General features: G+C 38.2%; 2 protein-coding genes across 2 annotated transcripts; both read left to right on the top strand.

Annotated features, from left to right (window-relative positions):
* The first annotated feature begins 1,357 nt into the window (after positions 1 to 1,357).
* Positions 1,358 to 6,452, top strand: LOC146169730 (uncharacterized). The gene is made up of 9 exons (XM_083390844.1): positions 1,358 to 1,538; positions 2,135 to 2,213; positions 2,409 to 2,513; positions 2,636 to 2,791; positions 3,585 to 3,704; positions 4,043 to 4,155; positions 4,321 to 4,426; positions 4,987 to 5,040; positions 5,953 to 6,452. The coding sequence occupies exons 1-9, from the start codon at positions 1,453 to 1,455 to the stop codon at positions 6,073 to 6,075; spliced, it is 942 nt and encodes a 313-aa protein (XP_083246970.1). The 5' UTR covers positions 1,358 to 1,452; the 3' UTR covers positions 6,076 to 6,452.
* Positions 6,453 to 7,328: 876 nt separating this feature from the next.
* LOC146169729 (uncharacterized) lies at positions 7,329 to 11,156 on the top strand. Its single transcript, XM_083390833.1, has 4 exons — positions 7,329 to 7,480; positions 7,988 to 8,098; positions 8,600 to 8,650; positions 10,409 to 11,156. The coding sequence occupies exons 1-4, from the start codon at positions 7,401 to 7,403 to the stop codon at positions 10,743 to 10,745; spliced, it is 579 nt and encodes a 192-aa protein (XP_083246959.1). The 5' UTR covers positions 7,329 to 7,400; the 3' UTR covers positions 10,746 to 11,156.
* Positions 11,157 to 11,398: the final 242 nt, after the last annotated feature.

Genomic DNA, 11,398 nt, shown 5'->3' with positions numbered 1-11,398 from the left:
AACCTTTATTGTTTTACGAAAGAAAACTCTTAAATATTTCATGCTTTTCACTTAAAATGTATTTCTTTTTCGGGTGCTATTTTATTAGTCATGATTGCATTTGTCGTTCACTTTACGTTTATTGTACGAACAATAAAATACAACTTAAAAAAACTACGTTTTTCATTTGGATGTAAAAAAATATTAGGCAGTTTATATGATTAATAGAATGCCGGCAATTTTGCCTGTGGCGGTAAACAATAAAGGCATGGGACCATTTTGTATAGTTTAGTTTACGACTACCCTCACGTTTTGACGAATTTATATTAGGATTTTTAAGTTATGCGTTGACCGTAACTCAAGAAAACTCACAAGGGCCGTTTTCTTAACTGCTCATAACTTCAGCGACTGATCAGCATGGTCAAGCAGATAAACGTAGGCTATACGCATTTCTTTTAAGCAAGCATTGCGAATGATTTACACATCTTCAATCTCCGATCTTTGCTGATCTCTACGGCGCCACAGCTCACGTTGACGAATAACATCCCTTTCGAGTTGTTCGATCGCCGCAGTCACACTTTCCACTTCCAAGCGTATCCTTGCAATTCGGTCCCCGGCCGAATCTATCCGGTTCTCTAGACTGGCCATGTCTTCTTCCAGTTGTCTTGCCCGTATCGTGATTGCAGCGTGTCGGGTGTGAATTGAAGCCGAAAGCGCTAGGCAATGGAACTGCCTGTAAAGCGAATCGCAGTCTTGACGCATCTCTTCACAAATTTCGCACGAATTCTGTACTTTATTACTAAATCTTTATGTACAAGCTTTCTAATTCACTCCGAATTTCACGCAGAACTGTCAAGCAGACCTTCCGCGAGAAAAACTAACTCAAACTTAAAACGAAGTTTTTGAAATGGCTGTTCTGGGTCTTATATTAGGGCGCAGTTGACACAATATTGACGCGAATATCACGTAAACCCCGTCGAACACCGTGTCGACTGACCTAATATACAACCCGTGTTTGTTCATTACTCGTCATCACTTGTGCATTAAAACTCATAGGTAGCTGATATGCAATGAGAAAAACAACGAATTGCATGGTGTTTATTTGTTACATGTTGTTATTTAATCATTTTATGCTGTCTGAATGACTTTTCGCGTACCCATTTTCGGAAAAACGCCTAATTTTAACTAAAGCCAAACATCGTCTGAAAAAATACGTCGACAGCATAAAAAACTCTTGCCTCGATAAACCATAACCAAAGGCTAAACAACTTTTAAATAAAAAATATCCAACATATTAGGGGATTTCCCATGGTACTTTTTTCTATTCACGCTTTTTTTTTTAGTTTTAATGAAAAGCTGTTGACCAAAATAACAAGTGTTGATTAAAACACGAACTCGGGAACAAGTGGGCCTTCTAGAACTGCGTTGACTCTGTGTAGCAGTAGAAATTAATTTGATTGGAAGAACATAAAGATGCATCAATCGGCTTCAGGAACTGAGAGGCTTAAGCAAGCGCACAGCCAAGCAATAAAAGAAGTACATCAACACATTAATCATTGGTAGGAAGCCAAGTGAAAATGGGTAATACTAATTTACGGATTGATAAATGGTCGGAATGCTCACTAATTTAAGTGTTACCCCGTTAAAACAATTATTAAACCAACGCACAATATTTGGGTTAAGGTGGGGGTTAGCTTTGGGTGAAGGTGGGTCAAGTGTTATTATATTTAGTAATAATACTGTGAGCGTTCCGACCATTCATCATTCCGTAATTAGTGTTACCCAGTGAAAATCTTGCACTCTTTCGTTTGTTGCAATTTTTGAAAATTAACAATGAATATAGGCTAGTGGGCAATCTGCTTTGTGATTAACGCCATAACAATTTTGGTCCTTATTTAGATTAAAAAGCCGCTTTGAATTTCCTATAATATGTACATGAAGTTTACAAACTGCATGCTTTGAATACTGAGATACTTAAGCGAAACTGAAATGTAATTTTCATATCCATAATGGGTGCACTATTTATGCATTAGTGCACCACAGACATATAGGAAAATGCATGTAGGTTCACTTGAAAAAATATCAAGAGCCTTAAATAAATTTATAAAATTAATAAATAGTAAATATATTATATAATCATATTTATTTGCAACAGGAAAAGAATCAAAGAAGATTACTCCCAGCTTGACAAGAGATTGGAGACACTTCCTGATAAGATGTCATATGATGTCATGGTAACATTTTCGTTTATAAATAAATAAAGAAGCTGCATCTAAAAAATAAAAGCTCTATTAGAGTAGCGGTAATTGTTCTCAAACCCCAGTATCATATTTTATTTACGGTTTGTATTGCTGTTTTAAAACTAGGTATATATATATTTTAATTTTGTTTTAGCAGAAAAATTGTGAAAATATTATATATATTGTTAGGTGCCGTTCAGTCCTCTGGCATTCATTCCTGGAAAGTTGGTTCACACAAATGAGCTCCTTGTTCATCTTGGGGATTCATGGTTTTCAGAAATGACATGCAAACAAGTAGGTTTTTCGATTAATCCAAATTTTCTGTATTTTTTTATATATTAAAATGCCAGTAATAACTAAAATTATTAATCCAAAAATTACTTGTGTTTAAAAGTTGACAATAACCATATTCCAAGGGTCAAAAGATTATTGCTCACCGTATGGAAGCTGTTGACAAAAGTTTAGCTGATTTAGACAAAACCTTGAAAAACTTTGATAAGAAAACGGAATTTTCAAAAGAAGTTTTGTCGAGTCAAAAAGTTGAAGGGGAGGACACAGTGGACATTAAGGAAGTAAGGAACTACTTTTTTGTGTTTGTGTTGTATATTTTACTTAAACACTTACTGAGAAAAAATAATGTGGGTAAAAAAACCTAGAATGAGTAGTCGTTATTTCTTCACAATTTTCTTATGTTTGCACAAAAAAATACACAAATTAAAATGTGTTATTTAAAAAAAATATCTGCTTTATAAAAGTATGTAAGTTAGCGAATGTAGAGTTGTGTATTTACGGTGAGAAGGCACTGGCTCCTAAGACGAGAGCTGACGGCAACCTAAGTCGCTTACAGGTCCTTGTATTTGACTCCAAAGGGACAGACCGCTAAAATACCTGTCCTTAACTTCAACTCTAGACAAAGTCTTTCCACTTGGTAGATAATTGCCTGTCGAGTATATTCACAAATCTCAGAAACACATGATATGACAAAACGGTGCTTCAGGCCGCCAATCAGTAAGACATATTAAATAGAATCCATTGCGAAACGCTGAAAACACACAGTTCAGCACGTGGTCACGCTTCAGTGGACAACAGTCACGTGCACAACTGCATAGTGATGTCAAATTAGGCAAAATCAAGAATATTGCATGTTAAATGCTACAGTAAAAATGTTTTCACTGAGATTCTCACCTTAAGTCACTGTTGTGTATTAAATTTTCACTATATTTATTTTAAAAATATGCAATTCCTAAGCTTTGATATTTTCTAGCTGTGACAGCCCAGTTAAGTGGAAAATTGAAAAAAAAAATTATAAAATTGGTCACATTTGTTTGTCATGTTTTTTCATTTTATTTTGCAATTTTAATGTAGCCCATACCAAATGACTACCTGCACCCCAGCCGAAGAAAGAGAATTAGTCGGGTGAAGGATGCTTCTACTAGGCCTAAAGTTAAGCCAACCAAAACACAAGTCCCTGAAAGGCATTCAGAGGTAAGAAAGTTAAACAAAAAAATCTTGAATTCGTTATATATAACATTGCCTTTTGACCATTTTATTGCTTTGGCAATTAGCTGATTGAAGACAGGACCTGTCATATGTCAGCTAGAGATATAAAACCATCTCTAAGTAGTTTATATTCGTTAGCTTTAAGTTAAGCCCCTGAAGACTGCAAATAGTCTTTGTGCCTGTCTGTGGCCCGAAAATTTTGATGCTGTATAAAATCTTGTGTTTAATTGCATTTGTCATTTAAACATTCAGTCTACCATGTTTTGTAATCTTATTAGTTAGTCATAGCAAAACCTATGAATTGATATTTGATTTATTCTTAGACGGTGGTAGAAAACTCAACCATTGAAAGGGAGCAAGAGCTAATGAAGAGACTGAATGACATCAAATTTCTAGATGGTGAGCAACAAAAAGAGAAAACATCATCAGTCAAAAGGTGCTTGTCTATTTCTAAAATTTAATTTGATAGTCAAACCTACAACAAGTTACGATTTTTTTGGTTTTCTATAAGCCTATATTTGGTTAAGTTGAATTTTCTCTTAAAGTCCTTTTTTGTCGTTGCTTAGTCATTTTCTAAATGCAATTGATGTTTGTTTATTAGTGAAACAACTGTCCGCAAGCAAGTTCGATTTGATTTGAAATCAGAAGCCCAGACCACTGATTCAACAATTTCAATTCGATTCAAACACTCTGAAGCTTCACCAGAAGTATAATTTGATTTCTCTGCTTGACTTTGTATAGAAATTTATCGTTTATATTAGTTTTAGAATGGACGAAAATTTATATGTCAACACGCTGTAAAGCATTACCTTTTTAAATAAAACTTTACTAGCTGTTATTAAAAGCAACACATACCTGGCCATAATAGGGCGTTCTTCGTAAGAGTTTTAGATCTGATACCAAATAAAGCCACAACCCTGGTCAAATAGGCAATTTTATGAAACTGAAGTTCCATAACTTTGCAATGAAACTTAGATACATTTCATTGTTCTTATATTGTTTTCTAAAAATAATTTACAGTTAAAATCCTAAGTTAGATCGAAAGCATGTCTGAAATGCGCACTAAAATTAGTATTGGATCGCTAATGATAACCCATTAGAATCGGACGATTTCTATTACCATATTCTCGCGTTGAACTTTTCTAATGTTTTTATTTTTTTTGCCTTTTAATATATATATATATATATATATATATTTTAATTTAATAATATACTCTTTATATGTCTCTTTGCTGTAAGCCTTGCCATTATACCTATTTGGTTACAGACGCCCCCCACCGAATTTACCCCGGGTGATATCGGAAAACAACAACACGAAAAGGTCAGAAGTTTATTTTGTCGGTTACACGCAGCAATTCTATTTCAAGGCACCCCTTAAAGATTGTAGTTTATCGCAAAATATTGCACAATTACGTTGCAAGACGATATTTTAAATTTTGTTGTTTGTGAAATGTACCCGCGCGCACTGTGGTACGTACCGACATACGCACGTGCATCGTGCATACACACGTAAAGCCTGCAGACACATGGACGAACATACGCAGTACGCACGTACTAAACACACTTTTACAAACGCGCAAGTACAAGCAAAGGCCCACGTCTGAAGAGCAACGTAGACGTACGCAAATAATCAAGCACAAGAAAACTTACGCACGTAAATACGCTAGTACAAACTCAATTAAACAAACTAACTTCTACAAACCCACACACCGCATAGATTTAAGCAGAGGCTCAGGTCTATACGCGCAAAAACGGCTGGGATCACGCACAGATAACCCCATGTAAACTGACATAGATTCAAACAGAGGCCCACGTCTGATGAGAATCACGCACAGACACACCCATAAGCAGACGCACCGATGTACGTACAGGCACACGGCTTACATACGCAAAGACACAGACGCACACACACACACTGACACACACGTTTCCGCGGCGGTCTAAGTTCCCGTAAACCCTAACACTGCGTATGTAAAAAGTTACAAGGCCTTGTTAAGAGGCCCACGTCTAATGAGAATCACGCACAGACACGCCCACAGACAGACGTACAGATTTACAGGCAGACCCACACGCCATACATACGCACTATACACAGAAGCACACACACCTACATCATGCATACACACTGACACACACGTTTCCGCGGCGTTCTAAGTTCCCGTAAACCCTAACACCGCGTATATAAAAAAGTGACAAGGCCTCGTTAACACACCATTGTTCCGCTTATGTACAGACGGAAGCGTTTTCGACCACCGTTCGCGAGCACACAGACCCTCCCGCCCCTGACAACAACATCAAGCCGCATCCCGCCGCGCCCAAGAGAGTGTCGCGCTTCAAAGCGGAGAGGAACAAGTGACGTCATCGCTTGTCGGGCTGACGTCGACGGCGTCACGTGACCTCCGCGCCCGGTTCAATTCTCGTTACTCGGTCGTGGGATGCGCTGCGCCGCGAAATGAAGGAAGCTCACGGAAAACGCAAAGGAGAATTTCACCTGGTTGTTTCGCAACACTAATTGTTTGACATTCCGTGCTTTCCTGTTTATAGTAAAATGAACGACATGCGTATATTTTTTGCCCGGATTTGGCGTGTTTATGTAGTTCATTTCGTAAGCTAATGAAACTGTTGTTTCGCAGCGCTTGGAGCTGCTTGGTTTGGCCCAGCGATTTTCAACTGCTGGGCTTTTGGGCGAGCTGTGCACTATTTAATTTAGGTTTGGGCAAACAGCAGCTATAACCTTTCCTGACACTTTAATCTAATAAATTTGAAATGAGATTGCTGGTTTGGCCTTACAACTGAATTGCAGTTGTTCTGTGTGTTGTTCGGTTAGCCGCCACACCGTATCATGAGCCTTAAGATAAATAAATAACTAAATTTTCATTTCAATAAGCCGCCACGCACAATGTGTCGTAAACGTGGGCCGCGATATCAAATAACTTTAGAACACTGGTTTAACATTCACGTGCCTGCTTGGCAAACGCATGAGTTATTCGTTGCAAATCGAAACGTAAACGACAGCGTTACGTTACCTCCGTTGCTAGTTTTCTGACGTCAGCAGCATTACGTGTCATCGGACGGCTTGCAGTATTTGAGTGACTTATTTTCGACAACACGAAGTCAGCGCACGTTTATCAAACCCTTGCGACCGCGTGGGCGTGGATTCACTTTGCGAGATTTTCTTGCATTGTGATTGAACAACGGAATTGCGTCAAACGGGTTGATTGGATTCCTTACTTTCCCTATAGGTTCCTCCTACTTACGATTGCAAGTTCCGCATTAGTATTGCAACGTCAAGCCGAAATTTGAAAATTATTTTTGATAACTTCAGTTTCCGCGTTTGCCGGTCGAATAAACTATAATTGGATTAAGATTGCTACAGTTACAATAAAGCATGGCTAAGCTTCAACTCTAGCATTGGTCCGGCATAACGGTTTACAATTAATCAAACCGGCGCCGAAATAGCAACAGCAAACTTAGCCCATACCCACCCATCAATTTATTAACCAGTCGTGTCGCAACCAAGCACGAATAGTGACTCACAGCTTTACACCAGTCCAGTAACTATAAAAGGCGGCCAGTCAGTCAGAATATTTGCAAAATAAGAACGATTAGATTTTACTCTCGAGTTGTATCTGCAGGCTACTTTAGGCAATTTTACCTTTACATATTTTTTTGAAGCTGAAAATGTTGAGGTCGCGAAACTTTATTTGTTTAAGCCAAAGGTTATCTTCGACCGGCAAATATTGGAAGAAAAGCAGTTACAAGTAAGTACCGCAAATGTGCTTTACTCATTTTTAAAAAGTTGTTTCCGAAAATACGTTCGAAAAATAAAGTTCATCTTTCGGACAACGTAATATAAAATTAATCGAAAATATAGGTTCGTGTAGACTTACTTATTGTGGATATATTTATCGGAAATTTAAACATTTGCAGATTGGTCCTAATCTATTTAGCTTTCACAAAATATATGACGCTCCTAGTGGATGCACTACCCCCCAAACAACTTCGTTCTACCTTTACAAAAGTTCAAGTACACTGCATAGGTTGCTCTGTTTTATTTTATATAGCGTTAAAAACACCTTTCAATTAAATAAATAAGTTAATTTAAGTTAATCCAGCTTGTTCTATCGTTGAAAGGTCTTTTTAGATAAGTTATGCTCAGGGGTTTATTTACTACCAAGGTTTAGAACCTCTGCTAGGCCTATAAAACACTAGGAATCGTTCCACTTGTTAACCAGCTTTCAGCTAATTTAAATTAATTTGTTAAACAGCTACTTCGCGCCTGTGCAACTACGTTGGAGGGACAATGACTTGCAAGGAAACGTGAAGGAATCGGTTTACACCAATTGCATGATTTCAATAACGCAAGGCGTATTTGCAAGGTCTGTTATTTGTCAAGATAGGCTATTATCTTTCGTAGTCGGTAGTTACATAACATTAAACACGATTAAAACTAAACACGATAGCAACCGTCTCCGATTACGTAACGCTAACGGCTATTCATTCATAAAATATATGAATAATGTTTTTGTTTACAGTCGCCGATAGCCGCAAATGGGATTTCTGTTTGGTAGCCTATGCTCGGTCGTTATTAAAAATTACTGACCGAGCTATTTCTAAACGAAAATCGTGTCGTAAGTTTGGCCCTTATTTAGAGCATAATCCTTAAAACATTTTGACTTTCTTCTATTGCCTCAAAAAAGAAGATAAAAAGATTTCTAACCAAGTCAAATTTCTACACCGACTTTTGGATACGTTGAGCAACCAGTTTAGCAAATTCATTTTAAAATATTTCCTTCATTGTCGCGGTTTAACAATCTTTTGTGTTGGACATAGTAAAAATACAAGAACGTGCTTCATCATTAAAGTATTTCTTGTTGCAGATACAACGCTCCCGATAAGCTGGTGCTAACATCAAGCCGCGTCAACCAGAGGTCAGTTGTGTGACGTTTACAACCAATAAAGCAAAATAGTTTTCTGGCACACATATCACCGCAATATAAATTTACCAATGTACCGGTAGAGCAAAACTATATGACATTTCGAACATTGTGGGACTATAGCTCTGACGTGCATGATGTGTAAGTCACGCGACCTCCGCTTCAACTCATAACCCAGTAATCGCACGAAGTTTGTCATCATCTTATTGGTGGCTAACGCCTATTTTCTTCGATTTGCGTAGGCCTGGTTTGGCGCAGAGTTAGTGGCTTTTTCTTTTTACATTGTCGCCTAGGTGTAGCTTATCCAAAAAAAAATATTTGGAGTTCTGTAAATCTAGTTTGATTGAAGACATAAGTGCAAACCAACCTATAGAACGATTTAATGATTACATCACATCTATATTAAATAAACATTTCGGAGTAATTATTAATACCGGAGGCCGAACCTCTTCAGTTTCATTGTTATTAGGTCTAGGCTCCATCCAAGATATTTTGCACGTCATATTTAGTTAACAGTCACTTAGTCATAGGTTCAGCTCCTTACAATTGGCATCAAAGGCTTACGCTGTTGCTAGGTCACTGTGTGGGAGGTTGTGACCTAAAGCGCTTTGTAACAAGGCATTGTTGAACGGGCTTCCCACAAATGACCTGCAACAGTCAACACTGTACCAAGTATATGGTATTGTGTTATCTAAACGCAATAGAGTCGAAAATAAGTTATTACTTTAGAAATGCGCATGACCAAAAATCGCACACAATGCTTCACACGGTAGCCTACAATGTTAACTAATGTTAAACTTATTTTATTTTTTTCATTTCGATTTTCGTATCTATTTTAATTTTAAAATCGCTGAAACAGAAAATAGCGACGAAACAACGAGTAACACAATACGACAGCACCTGTCAGACTTTCAAGATAACCTACAGTTTGTAAATCAATGAGAACTTGTACTATTCAATATATTAGTTGTATTACGATATTTAATATCTGGTCAGTATTAGTGCATGTCTAATATTAGGATATTAGTGCCAGACTGGTTCATACCGCTAAATCTTATTATGGCCCAACAACATGACTGATACACTTCATGTATGGGTCCTAATTTCACCTGTTTTGTTGAGTAGATCCTACATCGGGATCCTTATAATTGTGTCTGATTGCGGTAATTTTTTTCCAAAAAGTTTAAAGTTCGACGCTGGTTTAGAATCCCACCACAACAAACATAATTTGGGTGGAGGCGCGGGTTAGCGTTTGACTCGTTTGTGTAAGTTAAGCTATATTATTTAGTAATAAATATAGGCGAATAATACTTGACCCACCCTCAACCAAACACTAACCTACACCCCAACCCAACCCAGGTATAGTGCGTTGTCCACTACTTGTTTCAACGCTGAGGTAGGGTTATCGACTAAGACCCAAAATGTTGTTAACATATACCCCGTTGTCCGCAGGTCGCCCCTTTCCCTAATCGAACAGCGCCAAGTAGTAGATGTTATAGAAGTTAAAGCGCTGGTCTAGAATCCTACCACAACGCACATTATTTGGGTTAGGGAGGGTCAAGTACTTTTATTAAATAATCAATATAATAATACTTGACCCGCCCACACCTAAACGCTAACTCGCACCCTAACCCAAGTCCCAAATCTTGTGCGTTGATTGAATAGTTGTGGTAGGATTCTAGACCAGCGCCTTGTGGACAGAAAATAGTGTAGATATTTAAATTTTGTTAAAAAAACGCCCGTTGTCCGCAGGTCACCCCTTTTCTACCCTAATAGCGTCCTGGCCGGCTTCGCGGTCAAGGTGCTGGACGACAAAACTGTCGAAACGCGAGTCGCCTTTTTTCCCGGCGTCCCTCGCGACAGCAAAGTGGATGACTGGCGCGTCGAAGCGGATGAGCCGAGCGTCGCTTTGGAGAACTTTGAGTCGACTGCGAGCGCTGTCGGGGCCCAGAAAATACAGTTTAGGACCCGACGGTCAAGAGGCCCCGTCGATCTGCCGCTATCGGTTAGAGAAGCGGTCGACAACCACGGTGGCGACGGCGCGACGGACGATTTCGAGGCCGATTTTATCCGGGTTCAAAACAGCTAGGATCCATTTTTAGTAAAAAAACAGCGCAAAATGCTTTCGGGGGATTTAATATTTTATTTCAAAAGCGTTACACACACCCATCATTGGTGAGGGAAGCAATATGAAATGGACGCTGCTTAACTTGATAAAACCATTACGAAGCCGGCAGCATTTTAGGCTTGTTTATATTGTTAAATCATAAAGTACAAGTTTATGACCAGTTGTTTATTCCGTTAGTAGCTATAGATGTTTTCGGTTTAGCGGAAAGTTTTTCGTGCTGCAACTGCCTATACTTTGCATGCTTTCGTTGTGTATTTTTTTTTCGTTTTGAAATTTCTTAGGAGCAGTTTTTGTTGTGATCCGTGAAGGATTCGCTTTACTTATGCAAACTCGCATTTTTTGACAGCCATTTATCGCCTTTTTATAATAAACAAATCGAAGCTTGATATGGTTTTTGTCGTAAAGGTTGTTTCGATTATCGAATATTCTAAAACTTCTAGGTTTCTGTGGCAAGGGCAGATTTATTCGGGGACTGCAAGGCCACGTCCCCCAAAAAAACTATTTTTTTCATATTTTAACTGTAAATTTATTTTTAGCATGTCTTGGCCAACAAACGACATTTTTATCCCTTTTAAAGAATTAACGGGCCTTCAAAGAACTAAACTTTTTGGCAT

The sequence above is a fragment of the Ascidiella aspersa genome, chromosome 1 (assembly GCF_963924565.1).
Source record: "Ascidiella aspersa chromosome 1, kaAscAspe10.2, whole genome shotgun sequence".
In the NCBI taxonomy this organism is placed as follows: domain Eukaryota; kingdom Metazoa; phylum Chordata; class Ascidiacea; order Phlebobranchia; family Ascidiidae; genus Ascidiella; species Ascidiella aspersa.
This window is presented reverse-complemented; position numbering and strand designations above follow the sequence as displayed.

Excerpts from the sequence above, each read along its gene's own strand:
- LOC146169730 (XM_083390844.1), top strand. The coding sequence starts at position 1,453 with ATGCATCAATCGGCTTCAGGAACTGAGAGGCTTAAGCAAGCGCACAGC. Across the intron at positions 1,539-2,134 it reads CATCAACACATTAATCATTG|GAAAAGAATCAAAGAAGATT; the intron begins GTAGGAAGCCAA and ends TATTTGCAACAG. Across the intron at positions 3,705-4,042 it reads TCCCTGAAAGGCATTCAGAG|ACGGTGGTAGAAAACTCAAC; the intron begins GTAAGAAAGTTA and ends ATTTATTCTTAG.
- LOC146169729 (XM_083390833.1), top strand. The coding sequence starts at position 7,401 with ATGTTGAGGTCGCGAAACTTTATTTGTTTAAGCCAAAGGTTATCTTCG. Across the intron at positions 8,099-8,599 it reads ACGCAAGGCGTATTTGCAAG|ATACAACGCTCCCGATAAGC; the intron begins GTCTGTTATTTG and ends TTCTTGTTGCAG. Across the intron at positions 8,651-10,408 it reads TCAAGCCGCGTCAACCAGAG|GTCACCCCTTTTCTACCCTA; the intron begins GTCAGTTGTGTG and ends CGTTGTCCGCAG.